The sequence below is a fragment of the Schistocerca nitens genome, chromosome 5, assembly GCF_023898315.1.
Source record: "Schistocerca nitens isolate TAMUIC-IGC-003100 chromosome 5, iqSchNite1.1, whole genome shotgun sequence".
Taxonomy (NCBI): Eukaryota; Metazoa; Arthropoda; class Insecta; order Orthoptera; family Acrididae; genus Schistocerca; species Schistocerca nitens.
Window position 1 is genome coordinate 668,554,666 of NC_064618.1, and position 25,814 is coordinate 668,580,479.

The 25,814-nt window shown below is 41.0% G+C and overlaps 1 protein-coding gene across 5 annotated transcripts in view; it reads right to left on the reverse strand.

The window, feature by feature from the left end:
* Positions 1 to 4,961: 4,961 nt before the first annotated feature.
* Positions 4,962 to 25,814, reverse strand: part of LOC126259795 (uncharacterized) — a 113,094-nt gene continuing 92,241 nt past the window's right edge. For 3 of the 5 annotated variants that reach the window (XM_049956811.1, XM_049956812.1, XM_049956813.1), the window contains exon 12: positions 4,962 to 5,924. In XM_049956811.1, coding sequence (XP_049812768.1) covers positions 5,456 to 5,924 — 469 coding nt within the window. In that variant the 3' untranslated portion in view covers positions 4,962 to 5,455. The remainder of the gene's footprint in view (positions 5,925 to 25,814) is intronic. The other 2 variants (XM_049956817.1, XM_049956816.1) reach the window with 2 other exon arrangements.

The following is a 25,814-nucleotide window of genomic DNA, read 5'->3' on the forward strand; positions in this document are numbered from 1 at the left end:
CTCCTGCAGCTATCGCACCCGTTGCCGTGTGCTCCCACCGCTTCACCTCGTTCTGGCTTGGCGCCGCAGGATTTGGCATTCTATCATGTTTTCTCTGGCAGGCAGGGCTGGGAGCAGGGGCGCATTCTTTGCCAGATTGGCCATGCCTTATTTGTTGTTTCTGGTCCTTCCGGCACTGTCAAGCAACACTGGAATCAGATCCGTTTGTGCCGTTCTTGGTTTTCTGCCGTTGGCTGTTTTCCAGCAGAATTGGAGGCTTCACAGCTTCCGCCGCCTCAGCCCACGACTCCACCGATGGAGGCTCTGCTGCGAGTGCGCCTGCCGTCGTCACCGCTGCCGGCCCGGTCACCTGCACTGGACGGGCCCCTCTCGCCGGCACCACGCCCCACCTCCGGCTACCACCACCGCCATCATGTTCCTCCGCAGTGCTGGAACCGATGGATGCTGAGGCTGCCATCACGCTGCCGCTGTCGGCCATGGAGGTCAAGGCTCCGCCTCCTCATCCGAGCATACCCAAGTGGCAGTGCGCGGCCTGGACAGGTTTTCCACGGCACATTTTCCTTGCCCTCTCACGAGCAATTCGGAGATGCGGGTCGACAGCGTGCTCCGGCAGTTCCACTGTCCGCCCCCTCAGCTGTGCCACCCCTGGGTCCCTCAACCCGCCGTTGGAAGCCCTACTCAACGACAGTGCATCGTTTCAGGGGGGAGGTATGTGACATCAATAGCTAAGATGCCACAGCATAGGTGCAAGTTCATAGGTTGGCACTACGACACTGACACCGACGACAGCGTCCTCTAGTCAGTGCTGTGCAGCTCTGGATTCAGCCCATTTGATTCCGAGCCAGCGACCAAGCAACTTAGTTTCTACTTCATAGGGGGCTAGTCATTGCAGACTTTGTTACTTCAGTTACTTCAATGATAGTTTGTCCAGCTACCAGTAGCTATTAGATTTGACTGATGTACAGCTTTGCACCTATGTGCTCATCTCAGCCAGAGTTAAGTATTATCAGTTGTAGATGTTCATACAAAAGTAAAAGAGTTATACCCTAATTGCAGTACCGGTGCTCTAACTCACCTGCTCCTCCTAGCTTCCTGCATTCGGCCTACACTTTAGCTTTCAGGAGCAGACTCACATGCCGCCTTCCAGGTGGGATACAAAACATTGTACCATGGAATAAATGTTTTATAGTCAAAATTGTTTTGACCTCTGAAACTGTCATCTTCTGATTTTCAACTGATACTTAGACTAAGAGGTATCCATGATGTATACAACATGTCATGTAAATGTAAACATTTGTACATATTTGTATTTGTGCTACACATCATGCATTGTAATAACAAACAAGCCTCAGTGGAGTACTACACATGTAAACATGCTCACTGGCACAAGATCCATTTTATCAGTATATGGTTTTACTTCTGACAAACCTACATATAATATGCTGTATATCCTCCACCATAATGAAAATATGCCATGAGTGATAAACTGCCAGCTGAAGTGGCCGAGTGGTTCTAGGCGCTAGTCTGGAACCGCGCGACCACTACGGTCGCAGGTTCAAATCCTGCCTCGGGCATGGCTGTTTGTGATGTACTTTGGTTAGTTAGGTTTAAGTAGTTCTAAGTCTAGGGGACTGATGACCTCAGCACTTGAGTCCCATAGTGCTCAAAGCCATTTGAACATGAGTGATAAACTCCTAATGGAACACGATTTATAACCAAAAATTTTTTTGAAGATCAGAAGAACGTAGTTCCAACTGTCAAAACTGGTCATCAATAACAAATATTAATTAATGTTCTCTTGGCTATAAAAAGTTTTTCCACATTATATATAGATCACTCTTTTCATTTTCTCCATGTGACTACCTTCAGTTAAATTGTACCCTGGGATGGACGTGATCAGCCAAGGGATCAGATAATCCTTGGCAGTAATGAGACCTTGTAGAGTACCTATAGGCCCATGGAATAGAACGATATGGGTGCCCAAATCATCATCAAACCCCCCCCCCCCCCCCATGTTTCACTCTCAGGGCGTAAACTCGGCCAGAAGTTAGAAACAGCACGAAACAAGACTCATCTGACCAAATGACTTTCTTCCATTGCTCCAGAGTCCAGGTTTTATGGCTTTGGCATCATGTTTTCCTGTTATGGGCATTTGCATGACTGATGACTGGTTTTGGCATTTCAGCTTTCCTTCGTGTTGTTTTTGTACTGACAGGGTTCGCGAATGCGACATTCAGTTCGGCAGTGCTTCGTGCAGCTGTTGTCCTCTTTATTTTTCATCACTATCTTCTTCAGTGACTGTCTGTCATGATCAATCAACACACCCTTTCATCTGCATTGTGACTTAGCAGACGATGTTTTTTCACTTGTCCCTGTATGTGGTATAAATCTTCAATACAGGGCCTCTCGAAACACCAAACACTTCAACTACCTTAGCTGTGCAATCACCCGTCATATGGACACCAGCAATTTGCCCACACTGGAATTCACTTAGCTCCAACGTAATGCTCTCACACTACCTCAACTGGCACTTGCAATGTATTGAGGACATAACTCAGGTGCCGTTCATGGTCAGATATAATAGCACAACTTGGGGCATAGCGTATTGTGAACAGTAATGCTCCTATGTAACACATTCTTGGATCTCTCCCAAAGCTACTTTTTACGTCTTAAGATTTCTCTCCATTGACAATCATAAGCTGTGTTTTATTTGCAAGGAGCTGTTCAATACAGTCACAAAACTGGACTGATACTATGCACCCTCATATTTTCTCCGTTGGCAACAATGTGAACTGTGTAATATTATTGGTATTTCCGTCCTATGAAAGCTTTGAGTACCCTTTGAAAGACATTTGTTTTGTATAATTTACATAACTGTAAAGATGCGCATCTAGCGCGGACGCTAATACATCGATTGCGCAGTCAAAGAAACATTTTAACAGAAGCTGAACTGTCGTTCCGCTTCGATCTAAATAAAAGATGACAGTAAAAAACGTTTGTAGATCTTCAGATTTTTTTTTAATGTACTTCTGCTTGTGATGTGAAAACGTAAAGGAGGTCGACTTTAAGCTAACAAAGTGAGCGGTCTTGCCAGCGTGCAGACAACATTATTAATTAATAACATTCAAGTAATTTATGTTCGAAACTGTAACTCAGCAAGCTATTGTTATCAGAGGTGTTGAACAGTGCAAAAATTGTCTTTAACGAAGGAGAAAAGTGACTGTAATTTGTGACAAAAACGCGAACATAGGAGCTAGTACAGGACAGACTGAAATCTGCTCGCACCATGGAGTTAGATAATTACTTATGTAAGTTATGCTGTCTATAAAGTAGCTCTAATTGCTTGTGAGAATTATTAGAATATATTTAGTGTTTACCAGACTTCTTATTCTGTTTTTTTTTCCTTTATACTTTTTTAATCTCCATGCCATATTATTTTTATGAATGTCAAACAGCTTTTACTACAGCAGAGAATACTGTGGCATCCTGGTCGTAGACAGAAGGCCGCTCCTTGTCTTCTATACAACTCATAGCTGCCCCATTTATGAATGATTTCATTTGCAAATGCATATTTTTTACTGTTCATTGTTAAAGGTCCCTTAGGTAATTATAAAATTCATACTGATTACGTAAAGAAATCCGGGTTGTTCTTTTCCAAGTAATAGAAGTCTTTGCGTAATCAAAAACTAGCCTCCTTCTGACAACGATCAGGAGCCGACCAGAAGACGGACGTCTTCGACCGCTTTCGTGTCTCCTGTGGCAAAGCTGTGCCAAACTGGGAACACGACATTCTAGTATGAAACTCAGATTTAAATTGAAAGAATTGAAATATATTTAATAGTAATAATTTTTTTTATCATACTAGAACTGTATCGAACACCTTCTGTAAGTCAAGGAACAGTTCCATTGCATTTTGTGTCTTGTGGAGGAACAGAGTAAAAGATTGGACATGATCATTGTTTGCAGAATTCGTGTCATTCCTGCAGTGGAGATTTTGAATTCCAGGAAAGTCATAAGCATGCATAATGTGTATTCCAAAATTCTACAGTAAATAATTTATTGACTTTAGTGTCGTAGGCCTATAGTTGTGTGCATCTGTTCGACTACCCTTCTTGAAAACTGGAATGACCACTGCAGTTTTCCATTCACATGGAACACTTTGTTCCTCCTGCTGCCTACGACAGACTACTGTAGAAAAAGAGTGAGCTCTCTCACATATTCTATGTAGAATCATATACATATACCATCAGGTCCAGTCAGCTTTTCTGATGTAACTGTTTGCAGGGAAATGAAATGGGATGAAAGTTCTATTGCAGGTACAACAGGCAGTAGGCTTCAGTTCATCGGTAAGATACTGAAAAATGCAATCACAAGTGTAGAAAGGAAAGTGCTTACAATGTCATTCATGCAACACATTACAGAACATTAGTCAAGAATGCCAGTGTGAATGCTCACAGGTTGTTTGATCCATGGGAAAGCAGCACGGGGATGCTAAAAAATCTGAAGTAACAGGCACGTGACGATTGTATGCGTCAGTCCATGAAAGCCTACTTACAAATTTTCAAGAACCAGTATCAAGGGAAAAGGTTTGGAATATACTAAAATTCCATGTAAGATTAATTAATTACAGTGTGTACACTTAAGAAACAATTTTAAGAAAGGAAGCTTGAGATACAGGATATACTACAATCTCCTGCAGGATTAAACTAATTACAGCGCACATAAAGGCATTTAAGCAGTCACTCTTCACATGCTCTATATACAAATCAAATAAGAAAAAATTTCAATATGTGGTACAAGACACACATACTGTGCCACACAGTTCACTATGGTTTGTGGAGCATAGATGTTGATTGATAGAGTTGCAATTTATGGAGGGTTCGGAACTTATTTATTGAATAATTTAATATACTAGAACTTTATGTATATGTATAAATAGTAACACTCTGCTAAGACAGACAGTTAAGCTCCACGTGCACTGATTAAACCTGTTTTTGGAGTAAAGTGTTAGTTCTTGTTGACAATCCCACACTTGTAAGTGGCACTTGGTTCCAGATTCTACGTGAAAATATAGTGCACACCCAGAGAATGGAATGCAGACAAATTATTTTCTGCTACAAGAAACTGCTTTTATTGGATCTTTATTCCATAACACACGATTCAACTCATTTTTATTAAAAAAATTAAAAAACTATAACAATATAACATAAAAAGTTCTATACACTAAGAAACATTTTATGTTTGTTCTGTACAATAATCATATATACACATAAAGTATCTTAAAATACTGATAGTCACAGGAAGGATTAAGTACGATCTTACTGAGATGGACGACAATTACATTGAGCACTTCCATCCAGTCCGCTGCACAATATTGTATTACAATACGTGCTTATTTTACTTAAAAATACTCGCTGTAAAGAAAGTGAATGAATAGGTCATGTCACTATCATTATCAACGAATATTAACATGATTTAATATGTTTATATTTACAGGAAGATTAATATTTATAGATCCTCCCTCTGTGGAGGGTGGTTTATCTCTAGTCTGTGTATTTTCTCTAGAAGTATCATCGTGTAATTCCTCAAATTTGACAGAAGACTTAGAAATAAATCCAGAATCATATTTGGATGGTAAAAAAAATGTTTTCAATATGTTCTTTTTACATGAGCATTGTACAGGTACTTGACAACTACCCTCTATGTCAGACACCGAACACAAGCTATAAGTAGAATGATCTGATCTCAAGGCAATGTTACACAAAGAACCATGAGTATCAAACATGTGCTCATTGCTGCCTGTTTTCCTATTTAAAGCACACTTCCTGCAAGCAGGTTCAACCATTATGTCCCCTTGTTTGGGAGCTGCGGCTTCTTCACTCTGATTCAGATCCACCTCCATATGTTCAGTATTATTTGATAACCTACAAACAAACAAAAGTGACATATAGAAAAGAAGTAAATTTCATCACAAACTATACATAGAAAATACAATTAATTAGTTATTTTCATGTTTGTAATGTCTCACTTCAGTATGGAATATGTCAATTAATTATAAAAAATGACACTTTTCTCAGTGAAAAAATCTATGGAGCAGAAAGGACTATCTAGCAAACATACTTTTACAATTCGAGAGAAGGAAAGTTGCTACTCACCATATAGCAGAGATGCTGAGCCATGATAGACACAATAAAAAGATTCACACAATCATAGATTTCGGCCATTAAGGCCTTTTTCAGCAGTAGACAAACATACACACACGCGCACACACACACACTCACGCAAGCGCAACTTGCACACACATCCGCAGTCTCAGAGAGCTGAAACTACACTGCGAGCAGCAGCACCAGTGCATGATGGGAGTGGCGACTTGGTGGGAATAAGGAGGAGGCTGGTGCAGGGAGGGGAGGGTTAGTATGGTGGAAGCGGTGGACAGAGAAGTGTTGCAGTTTAGACGGAGGGTAGGAGAGAAGGTGCGGAGGGGGGAGGGGGTAAGTTGTGGAAAGGAGAGAAATAAAAATAAAAGAAATTAAAAGACTGGGTGTGGTGGTGAAATGACGACTGTGTAGTGCTGGAATGGGAACAGAGAGGGGGCTGGATGGGTGAGGACAGTGACTAATGAAGGTTGAGGCCAGGAGGGTTACGGGAACGTAGGATGTATTGCAGGGAAAGTTCCCACCTGTGCAATTCAGAAAAGCTGGTGTTGGTAGGAAGGATCCATATGGCACAGGCTGTGAAGCAGTCATTGAGATGAGGGGTATCATGTTTGGCAGCGCGTTCAGCTACAGGGTGGTCCACTTGTATTTTGGCCACAGTTTGTCGGTGGCCGTTCATGTGGACAGACAGCTTGTTGGTTGTCATGCCTACATAGAATGCAGCACAGAGGTTGCAGCTTAGCTTGTAGATCACATGACTGGCTTCACAGGTAGCCCTGCCTTTGATGTGACAGGTAATGTTAGTGACCGGGCTGGAGTAGGTAGTGGTAGGAGGATGTATGGGACAGGTCTTGCATCTAGGTCTATTACAGGGGTATGAGCCATGAGGTAAGGGATTGGGAGCAGGGGTTGTGTAAGGATGGACGAGTATATTGTGTAGGTTCGGTGGACGGCAGAATACCACGGTAGGAGGGGTGGGAAGGACAGTGGGTAGGATATTTCTCATTTCAGGGCATGACAAGAGGTAATCAAAACCCTGGCGGAGAATGTAATTCAGTTATACTTTTAATTATTTTAACTTGCTTTACTCATCTATCAGCAACATTAATACACTAAGGAAGATATGAAATATTCTTATTTTTGTTTAATATGCCACTTTCTACATCAGTCAGATTAAATCATGACTAGTGGAGACCATTGTTTTCCATATTCTATATGTAATGATGACTGTTTAGAAAATCTGAACAGTTGCAACAACAAAGTTCATTTAGGACTAAATAAATTGTTAATTTGATGTTGTTTTGCCTAGTTGCTTAAATATGAGGGTGGGCTGAAAAGTAATGCCTCTGCATTTATGTGAAAACTCTTAGAACTTTTTAAATATAACAAACTTTATTAACACTCTACATCTTTATTCATCATCTCTACTTATTGATTTCTCAACATAGTCACCCTGGCAACGAACACATTTCTCCCAACAAGAGACCAGTTTGCTGATTCTGTCACTGTAGAATATTTGACTCTGTTGACAGAGCCGCAACATCACCTCTGCTTGCACTGCTTCTTCACTATCAAAATGAAGTCGTCAAAAGTGTTCTTTAAGTTTTGAAAAGATGTAAAATCAGATGGGGCAAAGTTGAGATTGTATGAAGTATGATCGGTGACAGTAAACACAAGCTGTTGGGTTGTCGCAGATGTCACAGTACTAATTTGTAAACTGGCATTGCCATACTGAAAGAGAGGGTGGTCCATGTGTGAATGAATTCTTCAAATTAGCACTTTCAATTTTCTGAGGGTCTCCTCACAATACCCTGTGAAGTTTACAGTTGTGCATTAAGCATGAATTCCAAATGTACCATACCCTGAACATCTCAGTACACTGGGAGTATGACTTTGCCTACTAATGTGATAGTCTGGAACTTTTTTGGCATTGGTGATCACTTTCTGGCAGAATTTCACTGATGCTCTTTTGTTTCTGAGATCAAAATGGTGAACCCAGTTTTCATCACCTGTCACAATGTTATCCAACAGTTTTTTCTGATGAGTTCATCTACCCAGTTAGAATGAGTCTCATTGGCTACAGTATGTGGTTGTCCAGTCTGAGCTTTGTCACACAAGTTGAGGTTGGTACCACAATTTCCTACATTATGAGCACTAACAACCCAATGTCACTCATTACTGATGTTGATACAATCATTGCCATACACAGTTTCCATTCTTCTATGAATTTCTATTGGAGACACATTTTCAGTGGTTAGAAACTCAATTACAGCATGCTGTTTCTCACATGCCAATGAAGTTACATTACACACTGCCATATTATGCACTACAATTCAGAGTTCTCTAGTGGCAGAAGGTCACAACTTGCTTCATTGAATGCATGACATGTAATACCTCAAGTGATATTAAGAACAGAATCAGAAATTTGGAGGCATTGCTTTTCCACGTGCTCTTGTAATTGCCTACAGAAAGCTTGATGATGTAAGGCACATACACAATATGATCAAACGTATCTGGACACCTGGCTGAAAATGACTTACAAGTTCGTGGTACCCTCCATCCGTAATGCTGGAATTCATTATGGTGTTGGCCCACCCTTAGCCATGATGACAGCTTCCACTCTCACAGGCATACTTTCAATCAGGTGCTGGAAGGTTTCTTGGGGAATGGCAGCCCATTCTTCACAGAGTGCTGCACTGAGGAGAGGTACTGGTGAGACCTGGCATGAAGTCGGTATTCAAAACATCCCAAAGATGTTCTACAGGATTCAGGTCAGGACTCTGTGCAGGCCAGTCCATTACAGGGATGTTACAGTCGTGTAACCACTCCGCCACAGGCCATGCATTATGCACAGATCCTCAATCATGTTGAAAGATGCAATCACCATCCCCAAATTGCTCTTCAACAGTGGGAAGCAAGAAGGTGCTTCAAACATCAATGTAGGCCTGTTCTGTGATAGTGTCATGCAAAACAACAAGGGGTGCAAGCCCCTCCATGAAAAACACGACCGCACTATAACACCACCGCCTCCGAACTTTACTGTTGGCACTACACACGCTGGCAGATGACGTTCACTGGGCATTCGCCATACCCACACCCTGCTATTGGACTGCCATATTGAGTACCATGATTCGTCATTCCACACAACATTTTTCCACTGTTCAGTCATCCAATATTTATGCTCCTGACACCAAGCAAAGTTCTGTCTGGCATTTACCGGAGTGATGTGTGGCTTATGAGCAGCTGCTCAACCATGAAATAGAAGTTTTCTCACCTCCTGCCTAAGTGTCAGTGCTTGCAATTGATCCTGATGCAGTTTGGAATTCCTGTGTGATGGTCTGGATAGATGTCTGCCTATTACACATTAAGACCTTCTTCAACTGCTGGCGGTCTCTGTCAGTCAACAGATGAGGTCGGCATGTGTCCCTTCAGGTTTCCACTTCACTATTTCATCAGAAACAGTGGACCTAGGGATGTTTAGGAGTGTGGAAAGGCTGCATACAGACGTACGACACAAGTGACACCCAATCACCTAACCATGTTCGAAGTCCGTGAGTCCTGAGGAGTGCCCCATTCTACTCTCTCACGATGTCTAATGACTACTGAGGTTGCTGATGTGGAGTACCTGGTAGTAGGTGGCAGCACAATGCACCTAATATGAAAAATGTATTGTTTTGGGGGTGTCTGGATACTTTTGATCACATAGTGTATAACCCCATTGGCACACTTTTGGCAATGAATAATTATTAGAATTTTATAGCATATTAACTGAATATGAAGGAAGTGACTTGTTATTCGTAGGCCTATGGTAGACAACAGAAAATTCCAGTATATAGTACTACAAAAATTTCATGTATGCTTTGTTCACCACATGCCACCATACTTACGGATTTTGAAGATGGCCAAAAACTGGTCACTATTAAATATAGGTTTTGTGACTGTGTTTAAAAGAAAAAGAAGAGCATAAGATCTATCAAAGTTTCTAAATAGCAAACAGATGCAAAAACAATGGAAGTTTTACCCTTGCAGGGTGTATACGACCCGGGACAACCGGGAAATCCGGCAAAAACCCGGGAATTTTCTCATTCGGGAGAAACCCGGGAATTTTTCGGAATTTCGGGAATTTTTCATTGCTTTAGCTTTCAGTTAAATTTTTGTAATTTTGACTGCAGAATTGATTCTCTAACAAAGAATTTTATTGTTTCCTGCTACTGGAGAATGATACTGCAGCAATAAAATATAAACGAGAAGGAAAAAAATAAATCTAGTGGCAAAGGAAAAGTGCAATTTACAACAACAAAACACCGTGCACGCACAAGCAAAAATATGTCAAAGGCCGTAGGGCGCAGACTGTAATTCTTCGTAACAATAAACTGCTTGCTATGAGCATGATGTCACAACTGTTCACATTACGTTCGTTTGACCAGTTGCCAGCGGTCTGTTGCGCATGCGCATTTGATCGCGTATAAGCAGTACCTTCTTTCATCTCCCACTACTTGAAGTTTGGCTGTTAGCTGTATCGGTAGTAGCAGCAAGCAGCCAGATGCAAATGAGAAAAATTTTTCTCGCTTGCCATAGCTGCCAGATTCGCGCTTTCACAGAGTTGTCTGAGTTGTAGTGGGGAAGGGGTTAGTCTCCACGTGACCCGTGTTTACGTTAAGTGACTTCGCTGCTTATCTTCGTGTACAGCTCCCACGTCAAATGAAAACAAAACGGATTTCTGTGGCCGGGAGCTATCAACTGAATTAAAATACATTCACATAATTACGGAAGGCAAAAACATATTATTAATTTCAATTTTCTGATTTTATTTTATTTCCAAGTTAGGAGCAGTCAAGCATTAATCGCCTTGCAGAACAATGAAGTTATTTTTGCTGAATCATGCATTTTAGTATGGTTCACGAAATTCCAATGCTCTTTGGAGTATCCTCTGATGCCCTGTTTCTTTTATGGTGTAATGTAAGCTCTCTTAGTGCTTTATACACACTAACATGCGGGCTTCCTACACCACTGCAGTTGCACACGCACAATAATGCCAGTTTTCTGGCGCTCTCTGGCAACTGGTAAATTGAACCTATTTCTAACAGTCTCCAGATAGTACTGTGAATGGTGGTTAGAAAAGCGTTACTTTCAAAGTAAATTTCTTTTTACGCAAGAAGAAATAAGTTACGTGTGGGAAAGTGGGATGGATATCTAAATCATAGAGCGTTCGAAACTGAACAGTTTGAGAACCAGCCACTTACAAGAATTTTGAGCCAAGACATTTATGTCATAATTTTAAATTTACTGGCACAGTTGTGTGATGTATCTTAAAATGTAACACACGCAAAAGAGATCAATATTACATGTGAAAGCTTAACTTCTGTTGTAGCGTGTTAATCTTAGAGACCAATATAATGTGTAAAAGCTTAGCTTTTCTTGTAGATATACGGTACTGTGTACATTAATGTAAACCGTTAACTTTTCCTCTTGTGTGTTCGCGCTATGTAACCAGTGATCTTGCTATTGGCTGACTATAACACATGTCCTATGCTCTGAATAGCTGCTGTCATCGGCTGGCGAGACCTCGTGGCTTGAGATACGACTCGCTTACAAAAGGACATCACAACCTCGGTTTCAACGCTCTGGAAACTAACGCGCTGTGTTTGGTGCAATTCGAATTTATACTTTCATAATACGAAAATATGCAGCGTATATGTTGCTGCAAATCAAAGGTCCTTCCAAAACTTCTCTCATTTTTTTTAATTAAAAGTCTCTCCATACTTCTCTCCCCCGTCTTTTCTTTTTTTTCCCGGAAGTTCTACGCGATTGTATAAAACGTTAACCATTCAAAGGATTGATAAGTTTTGCAGTTCCGAGGGAAAATCTACTGAAAACCTGCTGTCACTTAACACGGAAAAAGTGTATATTCGCCCGGGAAAAAGCATATTTTTTAAACAGGATATCCGGGAATAATCCGGGAATTTTTTTTCCTTGTCCCCGTATACACCCTGCCTTGGTTTTCCTTCAGATCTGGCAAATGCATAGAGGAATACCCATTCTGCTAGCTCTAATTGTCACACGTCTTCTTCTTTCCTTCAGCCCCCCACACTCTTCTGTTCATTCCTTGTTTTTCCAATTATGTTTGTTTCTCTACCTAATTATGTTTGTTTCTCTACCTCACTCTTTAAGTTTGTCTTCTTTTTTTTACTTCTGAATGGCACTGGAATGGCATTCTACTTCATCAATTTTTCCAGCCTCTCTCTAGCAACAGTGGAGAAAAGATAAGAACTTCAATAAATGTTTCATCATTCTGCCTGGAGAAAATGACACAGAAACTGATTTCAGAGAATCCCAGTACACTGTGAACAAGCTACTTTTGAAAACAACTGACAGGAAAGTGAATCTGTGTACAGTACCCTACAGATTTGACTGGGCAGACCAAGACAATAGAATATATAAAATAAACAAAGTCTTGATGGAAAGCACAACCCAGTATAGTCATGCTAACACAGTGGTTATTATTAAGTTTTTAAGGAGGAGTAATTATATGAGACATGAACTGCAACTGCTTATGAAAGGAAAAGAAAAAAATTGCACAAACCTACATTATTCAGCTATGCGACAGCCTATCACTGTTCCATTGATCTCAGTTAATTTGCTTGCAATAGAAAAAACTGACTGCCATAAAACTGAGTACTCACAGTCTGACAAAATAACACAAGCAACAACAGCAAAATAATCAATAACTACACCTTCGGTGGCACAAATAACTGGAAAAGAGGCAGCACAGAAAACAATAACCTTGTGGGGCGGGGCGAAAAAAATGGCTTTGAGCACTATGGGACTTAACTTTTGAGGTCATCAGTCCCCTAGAACTTAGAACTACTTAAACCTAAGTAACCTAAGGACATCACACACATCCATGCCTAAGGCAGGATTCGAACCTGCGACCGTAGTGGTCGCATGAAAAAAAAAAAGAAGAAGAAGAAGAAGAAAGGAGCTGGGGAAGAAGCAGTGCCAAAAAAATCATGGTGAACAACACAGCAGAGCACAGCTTTCAAACATCACATGGAAGATATTTCTTATGACCCAGTCCCCTGCAGAAGAATACAATGAAGATTACAGCCAGGACTCCCGGGGTGTGAAACTCATGACAGAAACAAAAAGAATACAGGACTTTTCACTTCAAAGAATTAATATAGAAAGAAAGCACTTTATAATTATCTAACCATGCTACATCATAATGTATAGAGCATGACTATCAAGTTTGTAAAAAGATTTTCTTTTGACTAATACTTTGAAGGAAGTTTCAGTCTTGCTGCAACAAAAACAAAAATGTACTGCTAGAATATCAGACTTCCAAAAGGTTAGTAGCTTTTGCAAGGAAACACACAAGGGGTGGAACATGTGTATATGCAAGAACAGGTATTAAATCTTTTTTTAAAAAATGTACTGTTTATCTGAGCTAACAGAAAGTAATAATTGCATGTATATACAGGGTGAGTCACCTAACGTTACCGCTGGATATATTTCGTAAACCACATCAAATACTGATGAACCGATTCCACAGACCGAACATGAGGAGAGGGGCTAGTGTAATTGTTTAATACAAACCAGACAAAAATGCACGGAAGTATGTTTTTTAACACAAACCTACGTTTTTTTAAATGGAACCACGTTAGTTTTGTTAGCACATCTGAACATATAAACAAATATGTAATCAGTGCCATTTGTTGCATTGTAAAATGTTAATTACATCCGGAGATATTGTAACCTAAAGTTGACGCTTGAAACCTCCGATGTTCAGTAGCGTGTTGTAACAAACACGGGCCACGGTCGGCAAGCAGCATCTGCAGGGACATGTTTACGATGACGACCGTGTTTACGAGTGTGGCTGTAGTGCACTGTTGTGGTTTGGTCTAGCTGTCGCAGTATCCGCATGTAGCGCTTGCTGCTATTGTTATTCTGCATTCATCTCCGCACGCAGACCAACTGTAGTACACCATGTTACCAGACGTCTGTGATAGTGTAGTGTTGTAGGAACTGTGACCATGGTGTATTCGAACTCTGAAAAGGCGGAGATGATACTCATCTATGGCGAGTGTCGACGAAATGCAGCTGAAGCCTGCAGGGTTTATGCAGAACGGTACCCGGACAGAGAGCATCCAATGTGCCGCACATTGCAAAACATCTACCGCCAACTGTATGCAACAGGTATGGTCGTAGCACGCAAACGGGTCCGTAACAGGCCCGTCACAGGAGAAGCGGGTGCAGTTGGTGTGTTAGCTGCTGTTGCCATGAACCCACACATGAGTACACGGGACATTGCGAGAGCTGGTGGACTGAGTCAAAGTAGTGTCATGCGCATACTGCATCGTCACCGCTTTCACCCGTTTCATGTGTCGCTACATCAGCAATTACATGGTGATGACTTTAATCATCGAGTGCAATTCTGTCAATGGGCATTAACAGAGAATGCGGGTTTCACAAACCACGGGGCAGTGAATCTACGGAACATGCATTACTGGTCCGTGGACAATCCTCGCTGGCTCAGACAGGTAGAGCGACAGCGACCGTGGACTGTAAATGTATGGTGCGGAATCATTGGCGACCACCTCATTGGTCCTCACTTCATTGCAGAGACCCAAACAGCTGCAACATACATCGTGTTTCTACAGAATGACCTGCCAACGTTGCTCGAAAATGTCCCACTGGAAACGCGTCGACGTATGTGGTATCAGCATGATGGTGCACCTGCACATTGCGCAATTAACACTAGGCTGACCCTTGACAGGATGTTCGACGGGTGTTTCATAGGACGTGGAGGACGCATAAATTGGCCAGCCCATTCTCCTGATCTTACACCTCTGGACTTCTTTCTGTGGGGTACGTTAAAGGAGAATGTGTACCGTGATGTGCCTACAACCCCAGAAGATATGAAACAACGTATTGTGGCAGCCTGCGGCGACATTACACCAGATGTACTGCGAGGTGTACGACATTCATTACACCAGAGATTGCAATTTTGTGCAGCAAATGATGGCCACCACATTGAACATCTATTGGCCTGACATGTCGGGACACACTACTCCACTCCGTAATTGAAAACGGAAAGCACATGTGTACGTGTACCTCACACCTCATGGTAATGTGCATGTGTGTCAGTGAAAAAGACCAATAAAAAGGTGTTAACATGTGGACGTAATGTGCTGTTCCAGTCTCTTCTGTACCTAAGGTCCATCACTGTTCCCTTTGGATCCCTATGTAATTCGGTGCTCTCCGATACACACGATCGAACAGCGGAGGAGTGGTACTCAAGCGTCAACTTTAGGTTACAATATCTCCGGATGTAATTAACATTTTACAATGCAACGAACAGCACTGATTACGTATTTGTTTATATGTTCAGATGTGCTAACAAAACTAATGGGGTTCCATTTTAAAAAACGTAGGTTTGTGTTAAAAAACATACTTACATGCATTTTTTTATGGTTTGTATTAACCAATTACACTAGCCCCTCTCCTCACGTTCAGTCTGTGGAATCGATTCGTCAGTATTTGATGTGGTTTACGAAATATATCCAGCAGTAATGTTAGGTGACTCACCCTGTATAGTTTTGAGTGCTGTTTATCTGAGCTAACAGAAAGTAATATTATGATTACATGTATATATAAATTACCATCTGGCAATTTTAAAGTGTTCTCTGATAATTTAGAAAACCTCTTTAACTGTAAACTATTTAAAACAGTCAAAATACACAATTGTGTCTGTGGATTTCTATGTTAATTTCAGGGATAACTGTACAAAAGGCGAGCAATTGGTTAATCTGCAAGGAACATATAATAGGGATATAATTATAGAACATACCACCGGTATTGCAGCAAAAGTGAAACTGCTATTGACTAACATTTACTGATAAATCAAAATGTGGCTAAAAAGCTGAAGATACAAATTCAGGTTTTACTGATCAAGAAGCACAAACTGATTTTTTTATAAATCTACCAAGCAATGTGACAATGATAATTATGCAGAGAGAAAATTAATTAAAGAAGACAGAATTAAATTCTTTAATCTCACATTAAAAAATGTAAATTGGGACAAGGAAACCAATAGATCTGTACATGTAAGATTCAACACATTCTTGTCTAATTATAAATGCAGCTGTGCTATTTCATTCCATCTGAAGAGAGTTAAAATTAACAAAAAATCAAATGCACAGATAACAAGCGAAATCAAAGTCATTAGAAAATCTCCAAATGCTGTATAAATTTTCAAAGTGCCATATTGTTTTGAAACCATGTGCGAAGTACTATAGGAAAAAGTATAGGGGAGCTGTAATAGCAGCAAAAAAGCAATACAATGATCCATACTTCAGAAAGGACAGCAACAAAATGAAATCAGTGTGGAAAGTTATAAATAATCATTCATACAAACACAATAAAGGAAGTAATACATTCACCATACAGCACAGAAATGAAATTTTTTATGATCCATTTCTAATAACCAATATATTTAATTACCATTATATTAATGTAGTTCAAAACCTGATCAAAAGTAAATATCATCCAGACACAAGGAAGAAATTCCAGTAGTGGAAGAACACTGTCCATATATCCACTAGCACCCAAAGAAGTACAAAGGGCTATAAGTAAACTGAAGAGTAAAATGATCTGTGGATTTGATGATATCCCTAACAAAATTATTAAATATAGTGCTGCTAATATTGTTTCTCAACTTGTTAGCATAATCAATAGCTACTTTGCAACAGGAGTGTTTCCATGCAGACTTAAGCAATCAACAGTAATACTAATTTGTAAAAGTGGTGAAAAGTTTGACATTAGAAACTTCAGACTTCTTGTTAATGCACAGATTGGTTTCAGAAAAGGTAAATCAGTGGAAACAGCTTTCTTCAACTTCCTAAAACTTGTTTCCAAAGCTATAGATGATAATGAATTACATTAAACTGTGTATTGTTTTTGGACTTTCCCAAAGTTTCTGAAATTACAAATTATGATCTAGTATTTTTAAAACCATTAAGGTGTGTGTGGCATTTCCTATGAGTGGTTTTAGTCATATTTACTTGACAGGTAACAAGGAGCGAAAATTTGTCAGAAAGGTAACGTGCACAATTCTGAATATAAAAAAGGTAATTACAGGGAGCCCAAGAGTTCAGTACTGGGCCCACTATTGTTCATGGTTTTTATTAATGACCTATCATAAAAACTATTAATGGCATAAACACAGCATTTACACAGGCTACCAGCTTTCTTATGATAGGAAAGAATGATTAAGATCTGCAACAAAAAATGACAAAACAACAGAAGTAACAGAAAAAATGGTTTAAAGATGATTGTCTAGTTGTTAATGATGAGAAAACTGTATGGATGAACTTCAACCATATACAAAACAAAGCTACAACCAACATAAAGGTTGCGATAGTGACAAGCCACATTCATTGGGGGAAAATAAAGGATAATGGGAGGATGAACACCTATTGAAGGAAAAACTTAACACAAAGTTATTCAAGAGCTGTTACATATTAATAATGTTCAAATATTGTTGCAATGCTGAAACAGTGTTGTGCTTAGTCTACTAAGATATGATAGCCATTCTGGTAAATACTACTTTTGCAAAACAGTCACTTAAGCTTCAGAAGAAAGCTGTTGCTCACAGAAAATCATGTAGAGGTATTTTTAAAGAATTAAAGATCATGACACAGCCATCTATATATGTAAAATTATCCGTTTCATTAAGGCCCTTCAAAAGTTTTCAAGTTTGAACAGTGGGATTCACAATTCTGAAACAAGAAAGAGGGATGCATCCACAAAATCAACATACCAGGACTATGTGTTACATATAACATAATCCACTGCTTCTACAGCATTAATGAATACACCCAGTTCTTGGAAAAAAGCACAGGTCACACCTGCCTACAAGAAGGGTAGCAAAAGTGATCCACAAAACTACTGTCCAATATGCTTGACACTGGTTTGTTGTAGAATCTTAGAACATATTCTGAGCTCAAACGTAGTGAGGTATCTCGAACAGAATGACCCCCTCAATGCCAACCAGCATGGATTTCGAAGAAATTGATGATGTGAAATCCAACTCGCACTTTTTACATGTGACATACTGAAAGCTTTGGATCAAGGCAGTCAGGTGGATGCAGTATTTCTTGATTACCGAAAAGCATTTGCCTCAGTACCTCTCCTATGCTTATTGTTAAAGCATAATCATATGTGGTATCAGGTGAAATTTTTTACTGGATTGAGGACTCTTTGGTAGAGAGGATACACCATGTTATCTTGGATGGATAGTCATTGCCAAATGTAGAAGTAACTCCTGGTGTGCCCCAGGCAATTGTATGAGGACCCTTATTGTTCATGTTGTGTATTAATGAGTTTGTAGACAATATTAATAGTAACCTCAGACTTTTTGCAATTGATGCAGTTTTCTGTAATGGAATACAGTCTAAAAGAAGCTGCATAAATATTCAGTCATACCTTCATAAGATTTTAAAGTGGTGCAAAGATTGGCACCTTGCTGATGTAAAATTGTGCTGCTGTAAAATTGTGCACTTCACAAAATGAAAAAGAAATGTAGTATCCTACGACTATAATATCAATGAGTCAGCCAACTCATACAAATACCTGGCTGTAACACTTTGTAGGGATGTAAAATGAAGTGATCACTTAGCAGGGGTGGTGTCAGGGGGGGGGGGGGGGAGCTATGGGGGCTATAGCCCCCCCCCCCAATGGAGTATCATATTACACTGGATAAAATGACTTCAGAAATCAGCGAATATATTACTTCAACAGATTCATCATATTTTATAATTATTTAGCAATATAGGTTGCAATGTATTTCAAGTATTTCAAACACATTTTAACAAAAGAACAATAGCGGCAAATAGCTTACTATCTATTACTTACTATCTATTAATTTAACTTAAAATGGGCATCTCGTTATTTATTAATATACTGTACATTGGATGTATATTAATGTACGAGTACCACTTACAATAATCAAGAAAGCTAAATATGCCGGGTATGCCTAACAACACTTAAATTGCTGGACCCAGACAAAAACTTTGAAGTCGCTGGACATATGCATCAAATCATATTATTTTCCCAGGCACACACATTCTGTAGACAGGTTTTTACCCTGAACTCCAAAACAGTTACCAAAAACTACTTTAAGCAACACCAAATTTTACCATTTGTCAGTGGAGGATCCCAACTCTCTTTTTGTTAAGCAATATTCCAACCCCCCCCCCCCCCCCTCCCCTGCCATTAGTACCCCCCACCCCTTGACCAAATTCTAGAGTCACCCTGTCACTTAGGCTCAGTTGTGGGTAAAGCAGGTGGTAGGCTTTGTTTATTGGTATAATACTGGCGAAGTGCAATCAGTCTACAAAGGAAGTTGCTTAAAAATCACTCATGTGACTGGTTCTAGAATATTGCTGCTTAGAGTGGGGTGCGTATGAAATAGGAGTAACAGGGGATATTGAATGCATACAGAGAAGAGCATCGTGAATGGTCTCAGGATTGATTGATCTGTGGGAGAGTGTCACAGAAATAGTGAAGAAATTCAACTGGAGGACCCATGAGGATAGATGTAAACTATCCCGAGAAAGTCTATTAACAAAGTTTCAGGAACTGGCTTTAAATGATGACTCTAGGAATAAACTACCAGCCCAATGTATGGCTCATGTAGGGATCATGAGGATAAGATTAGAGTAATTACTGCAGACGCAGAGGCAGTCAAACGGTCATTCTTCTCGTGCTCCATATGGGAATGAAATGGGAAGAAACCCTAATAAATGGAACAATGGGATGTACCTTCTGCCATGGACTTCATGGTGGTTTGCAGAGTATAGATGTAGATGTAAAATATTGTTTACTTTACTACAATCAATCAGGATGTGTCCGTAAGAAATCTATCAGTCTAGATATAATACTACAACTTACCTGTGGCTATACTGTGTAAATGAATGTAAATATGTAAAACTTTATAGTGTCTTGTATTTTGAAAGCCCTATGTCATGAATGTAATAAAATGCAAGCTAAAAAAATAAAATAAATAAATAAATTAGAGATCTACGTAGATAAGACATGTGCTATCCGTGCTGCATTTACAAGTCTTATTTGCATCTGCAGATATTAAATCCTTGAAAACCACTTTAATCTGTTTGGTATGTCGGATTTCTGATGGTAGGTTTGCACCTGGCCACAGTTGCTGAAGTTGTCCCACATAATTCACAAGAGGAAGTAGCAGCTGATTATGACCATGTTTTAATACAACATAGTCTGTCACATTGTTGATATTTTCAAGTTATGATGTCCTGTCATAATTTCTAGAAAGGATTTTGTAAAATTTTGTGCAGAACATTTTCTTGCTATGGAGCACTCAAAGTCATGTTACAAGATGTTGTGACATCTTCCATACTGTTACATATTAACCACATAATTCATTTTTCTAATTATGTTAATTCAACATAATGTTAAATCATGCTAACATGCTGCACTCCTGACTAATACACATTGCATTGTGTAAATGCAAATATTTTTAAGAGAAATGCTGATGGCATCACTGAATTTATACTGAACATTAATTATGACATAGTCCCCTATGTCAACAATGTGGGAAAAAGACAGATTGCCATTTACTGTAAAGAAGACACATGAAGTTGTAGACAGGCACAATTAAAAGACACTTACATAAAGCTTGCAGCCACATCCTTCAGCAGTAAAAGAGAGATACACACCATTCAAACACACAAGCAAGCACACCTCATGAACATGTGACCTCCAACTCTAGCTTCTCATGCCAGAATGCACTATCACATGAGATGCAAGCAGCAATCTGGAGGGGACAGGGAAGGAGAGGGAATAGTAGAGCACGAGTGGGAGAGATGAACCCTGTGTGGTGGACCAGAATACCAACAGGCACAGCAACAGGAGATTCTGAGGCAGGGAGGTGGGAAAAACAGGAACAAAACAAGAGAGAGGGTGTGGGAGGTGGAAGGGGGGGGGGGGGGGGGAAGACAGGCAGATGCAATGGCTGAGGGTGGCTAATGAACAGTGTTAGAGATGAGAATGGAGAGGAGGTGATAGGATGGGAGGGTGGAAACTTTTGGGTGGAGGGTGTGGGGACAGTATGTTACCTTAGGTTAAGCCCAGGATAATTATGGGAGTGGAGAATGTGTTGTAAGAGCAACTCCCATCTGTGCAGTTTAGAAAAGCTGGTGGTGGAAGGGAGGATCCAGATGGCTCGCGTAGTTAAGCAGCCATTAAACTCAAGTGCTTTACGTTCAGCTGCATCTTGTGCCACAGGGTGGTCTACTTTGCTCTTGACCAAAGTTGGGTGGTGGCCTTTCATTCTGGTGTACAGCTGGTTGGTAGTCACACCAATACAAAAAGCTGTGCAGTGATTGCAGCAGAGCTGGTAAATGATATGGCTGCTTTTGCAGTTGGCCTGGCCCCTGATGAGGTAGGATAAACATGTGACAGGACTGGAATAGGAAGTACTGGGTGGGTGGTTGGGCAGTGCCAAGACATCATATCTTCGTTCCTTCACAACCTGAATGCCTTCTCTCCCATCCACTTCAGTGGTCCTCCTCAACACAATCTATATGGCCTCCTCCTCTCTAATGGCTCCATCCACACCCCTGTCCACGTTACACCCACCAATGAAGCATTATAACAGCTGTCATCCCTTTCACACCAAAAAATCCATCCCATACAGCCTGGCCAGCTGGGGATGGCATATCTGCAGTGACAAAAACTCCCTTGCTCAGTGTGCTGGGGGTCTCACCAAGGCCTTCACAGACAGGCACTAACCCCAGACGTAGTCTGTAAACAGCTCTCCTGTGGCATTTCCTCTCACACCTCCAGTTCTCCAATTCTCCCACCACTTCAAAGAACCAGCCACAAAAGAGTGTCCCCTTGATCACCCAGCACCACCCCGGACTGGAACAACTGAACCACATCCTTCGCCCAGGCTTTGATTACCTATCATCATGCCCTAAAATGAGGGACATCCTACCTGAGATACTTCCCACCCCTTCTAAAGAGATATTTCATCACCCACCCAACCTGGTTGCCACTCTCAATCCCAACCCCCTGCCACAAGGATCATATCCCTGTCACCGGTTTATCCAACCACATCAGGGACCGGGACCCCTGTGAAAGCAGCTGTAACATTTACCAGCTCTGCTGCAATGATTGCACAGCTTTTTATATTCATATGACTACCATCCAGCTGTCCACCAGGTGAATGGCCACTGCCAAACTGTGACCAAGGGCAAGTACACCACCCTGTGGCACAACATGCAGCTGAACATCCCAAGCCATCTGGATCTTTCCCTCCACCATCTGCTTTTCTGAATTGCACAGATGGGAGTTATTCATACAACACATTCTCCGCTCCTGTAACTATCCTGGCCTCAACCTACAGTAACATACTGTCCCCACACCCTAAATCCAACAGTTTCCACTCCCTATCCTCTCACCTCCTCTCCATTCTCACCTCCCACCGTGTATTTGCCGCCCTCTGCCAATGAATCTGCCTGTCTTCCCCCCCACTCCTCTCTTTTTCTGCTCCTTTTTTCCCCACCTCCTTGCCCCACAACCCCCTGCACACTCCACCACACATCTTTCATATCTCTTGCCACCCATACACTACTATCCCTATCCCTATCCCTTCCCCTCCCCCTTCAGACTGCCGCTTGCATCCTACATGATAACTGCATTCCGGCCCAAGAGGCTGGAGTTGCAGGTCATGTGCGCATGAAGTGTGCTTGTTTGTGTGTATGAGTGGTGTGTGTGTCTCTTTTCCTGATGAAGGCTCTGGCTGAAAGCTTTATGTAAGTGTATTTTAAGTGTACCTGTGTCCAATTTAATGCATCTTTATGGTAAGTAGCAAACTGTCTTTTCCTACATTGTTGATATTCCTACCTGAGGTTTCCATTGTTTGATTTTGCCGAACGGCTTTCTTCCATCCTACAATCCTGTGATGCTTTCCTTTGTTACTCTTCTCTATAGCATAACTCTTCTCAGTATCCATCTTTCTCTTCTTTCCTCTGTTTATTCACTGCCTTCCAAACCACGTCTACTTATGAGCCATACTGTACCAGCGATCATCAGTGCACAACACACACTTCGCGACTGTGCGGATTATTGATGCAGTAGCTGATGCCCCCGATTCTTTCCTCTGATAGTTTTAATTATATTTATTCCTAATAATCCCACTTCATCCCTCATCCTGACATACTTTAGCAGCAGTTTGTTTTCCACACCTGCCCATGCCACACAAACTTAGAACCTTGTCCTAACCCCTCCCCCTCCCCCCCCCCAACTAACTCACTCACTCACTCACTCACTCTCTCTCTCTCTCTCTCTACTCATCACAACACACACACACACACACACACACACACACACACACACACACACACTCCCATAACTCATTGTTTCTTTCCTCCTACATTTCTGTACATTTTTAATGTATTTGTACATATTTTTACATAGTTTCATGTGGTTTCACATTTTTTGCATATTTTTACATATTTGTGTGTGTTTTTACATATCTGTGTTTATTTTGACACATCTGTGCACGTTTCTGTGTGTCTTTACGTATTTTTATGCATTTTTACTCATCTTTTTGCATATCTGGCTCTTCTCACAATCATCAACACCTATTTTGCCCATTTCTGCCATTTCCATTTCCTTTACACCATTCCTACCACAATGGACCCTTGCTCCATCTTTCTACACCAGGTCAGAAAAGTATACCTTTCCCTGGCTAAAACCCAGTCCCATGTCCTGCTTCTCAAATGCTGCCTAAACCATGGAATCCTCCCCCCCCCCCCCCCCCGCCAACAGCCTAACTGTAAAGATTCCTTTCTCTGGATCCCACCCATCCTCTCATGATGATCCACACCTTTCTATATTCCACAATTACTGACCCTCACAGGCCTGGTACTTCTAAAACCTATCTCCACGGCACAGGCATCCCAGAACCACCTTTGCTCCCTCCACAAGATACTACTATTCTGCAATCCCTACTCCATACATCACACCTCTGAAATTGAATCCCTTGCTCTGAAGGAGCATTCCCGACACCACCTCCCTAAGTTATCTAACCTGCTGACATCCTACTGCCACCTTGGGGCACCACTATCCAAGCCCTAACTTACCCACTGTTTCCTTCCTTGTCCACCCCTCATAGCAGCTAATCACTGCCTAGCTGACCTTTTTTTTTTTCAACCTGCCACATCCCCAAAAACTCCCTACCAAATCCAGAGCCAAAACATTCCTGTAACACTGTCATTAACCTTTCCAACAAAACTCTCAGCTCCACAGATGTTTGACTCCTATCCAAAGGCCTCACCTTTAGCCCTACACCCAAATTTAACTATGCTGGACTTGTCAAAGACCTACTCCCCTTCTCCCAATCTCTGCAGTGGAAGAACTTCTATGCTGCCAATCTCTCCAACCAAAACCACCCTAATTCCAACAGTGAACACCATCTCTTCCAGTCCACACCACCATCCAACCATGATCCTCCCCCCCCCTCCCCCCCACCCCCACTCACGGTCACCTTCCAGGAATTCCTTACCTCCAACTTAGCCTCACCATCCTTCCCCAGGTCACTTCCTCAGAATGCCAGCCTTTAAGAAGAAGAAAGAACAGCAACACACAACCTCAAGACATATCCCGACCTAAACATCCTACCTGCAGACAAAGGTTGCACCGCTGTTGTTATTAATCGCAGTTACTACCTGGCACCAGGCATTCACCAGTTATCTGACTCCTCCACCTATAAACAGAATCTGAGATGGCTGAGTGGGGACTCCTATGACACTTGATGTGGAACAACCCTCCTGCATCCATACAGTACTCAACTTGGAACTCATTCTGTGCCCCCCTAACTGATATATAATTGCTGCAACTTCTGTTGTCATTATCTGATGGCGAAACCATTATTCCATAATCAATTGGCCAGTTCATTTCACTTCACTTTACTGACCATTACCATCTATAACTTCCACTCATTTGTCTTTTTAGATTTTCTAGTTCTCTATGAGATCTATAATTCCTTGAACTAATTCACTGAATATTGGTTGTGTATGCTTTCCTTCTGACATGGGTGTAGTCAGCACTCTGCATCCAAAGGACTCACTGCAGAGGAGGTAGTTAATTTGTATCCAGACATTTTCCTCTGGTGGAAGTCATGGAAATAAAACACACAATATCTTCTGTACATTTCATCTGAATGTTTAATGTAGTAATTTCAGCTATCTACTACATCATCATGCTGCTGGTTGCCTCTAATCTTTCCATGTCCAGAGGCCACTCCATGTTCCACAAACAAACTGGTTTATCAGTCTCGACCAACTCTTGCTCACTTGTTTGCAACGTGTCATTAAACTGGTAATATGTCTCAGCCCAGTAAAATGTAATAACAAAAAGGTAATCAATGCCTCACATGAAAACATCTGGTGTATACGACCCAGGACAACCAGGAAAGCTGGGAAAAATCTGGGAATTTTTTCATCCCAGAGAAAACCGGGAAAACCTCAGGAAATTTTTCAGGATTCTGGGAATTTTTCATTGTTTTAGCAAAGAATGTTACTGTATCCTGCTACTGGAGAATGATACTGCAGTAATAAA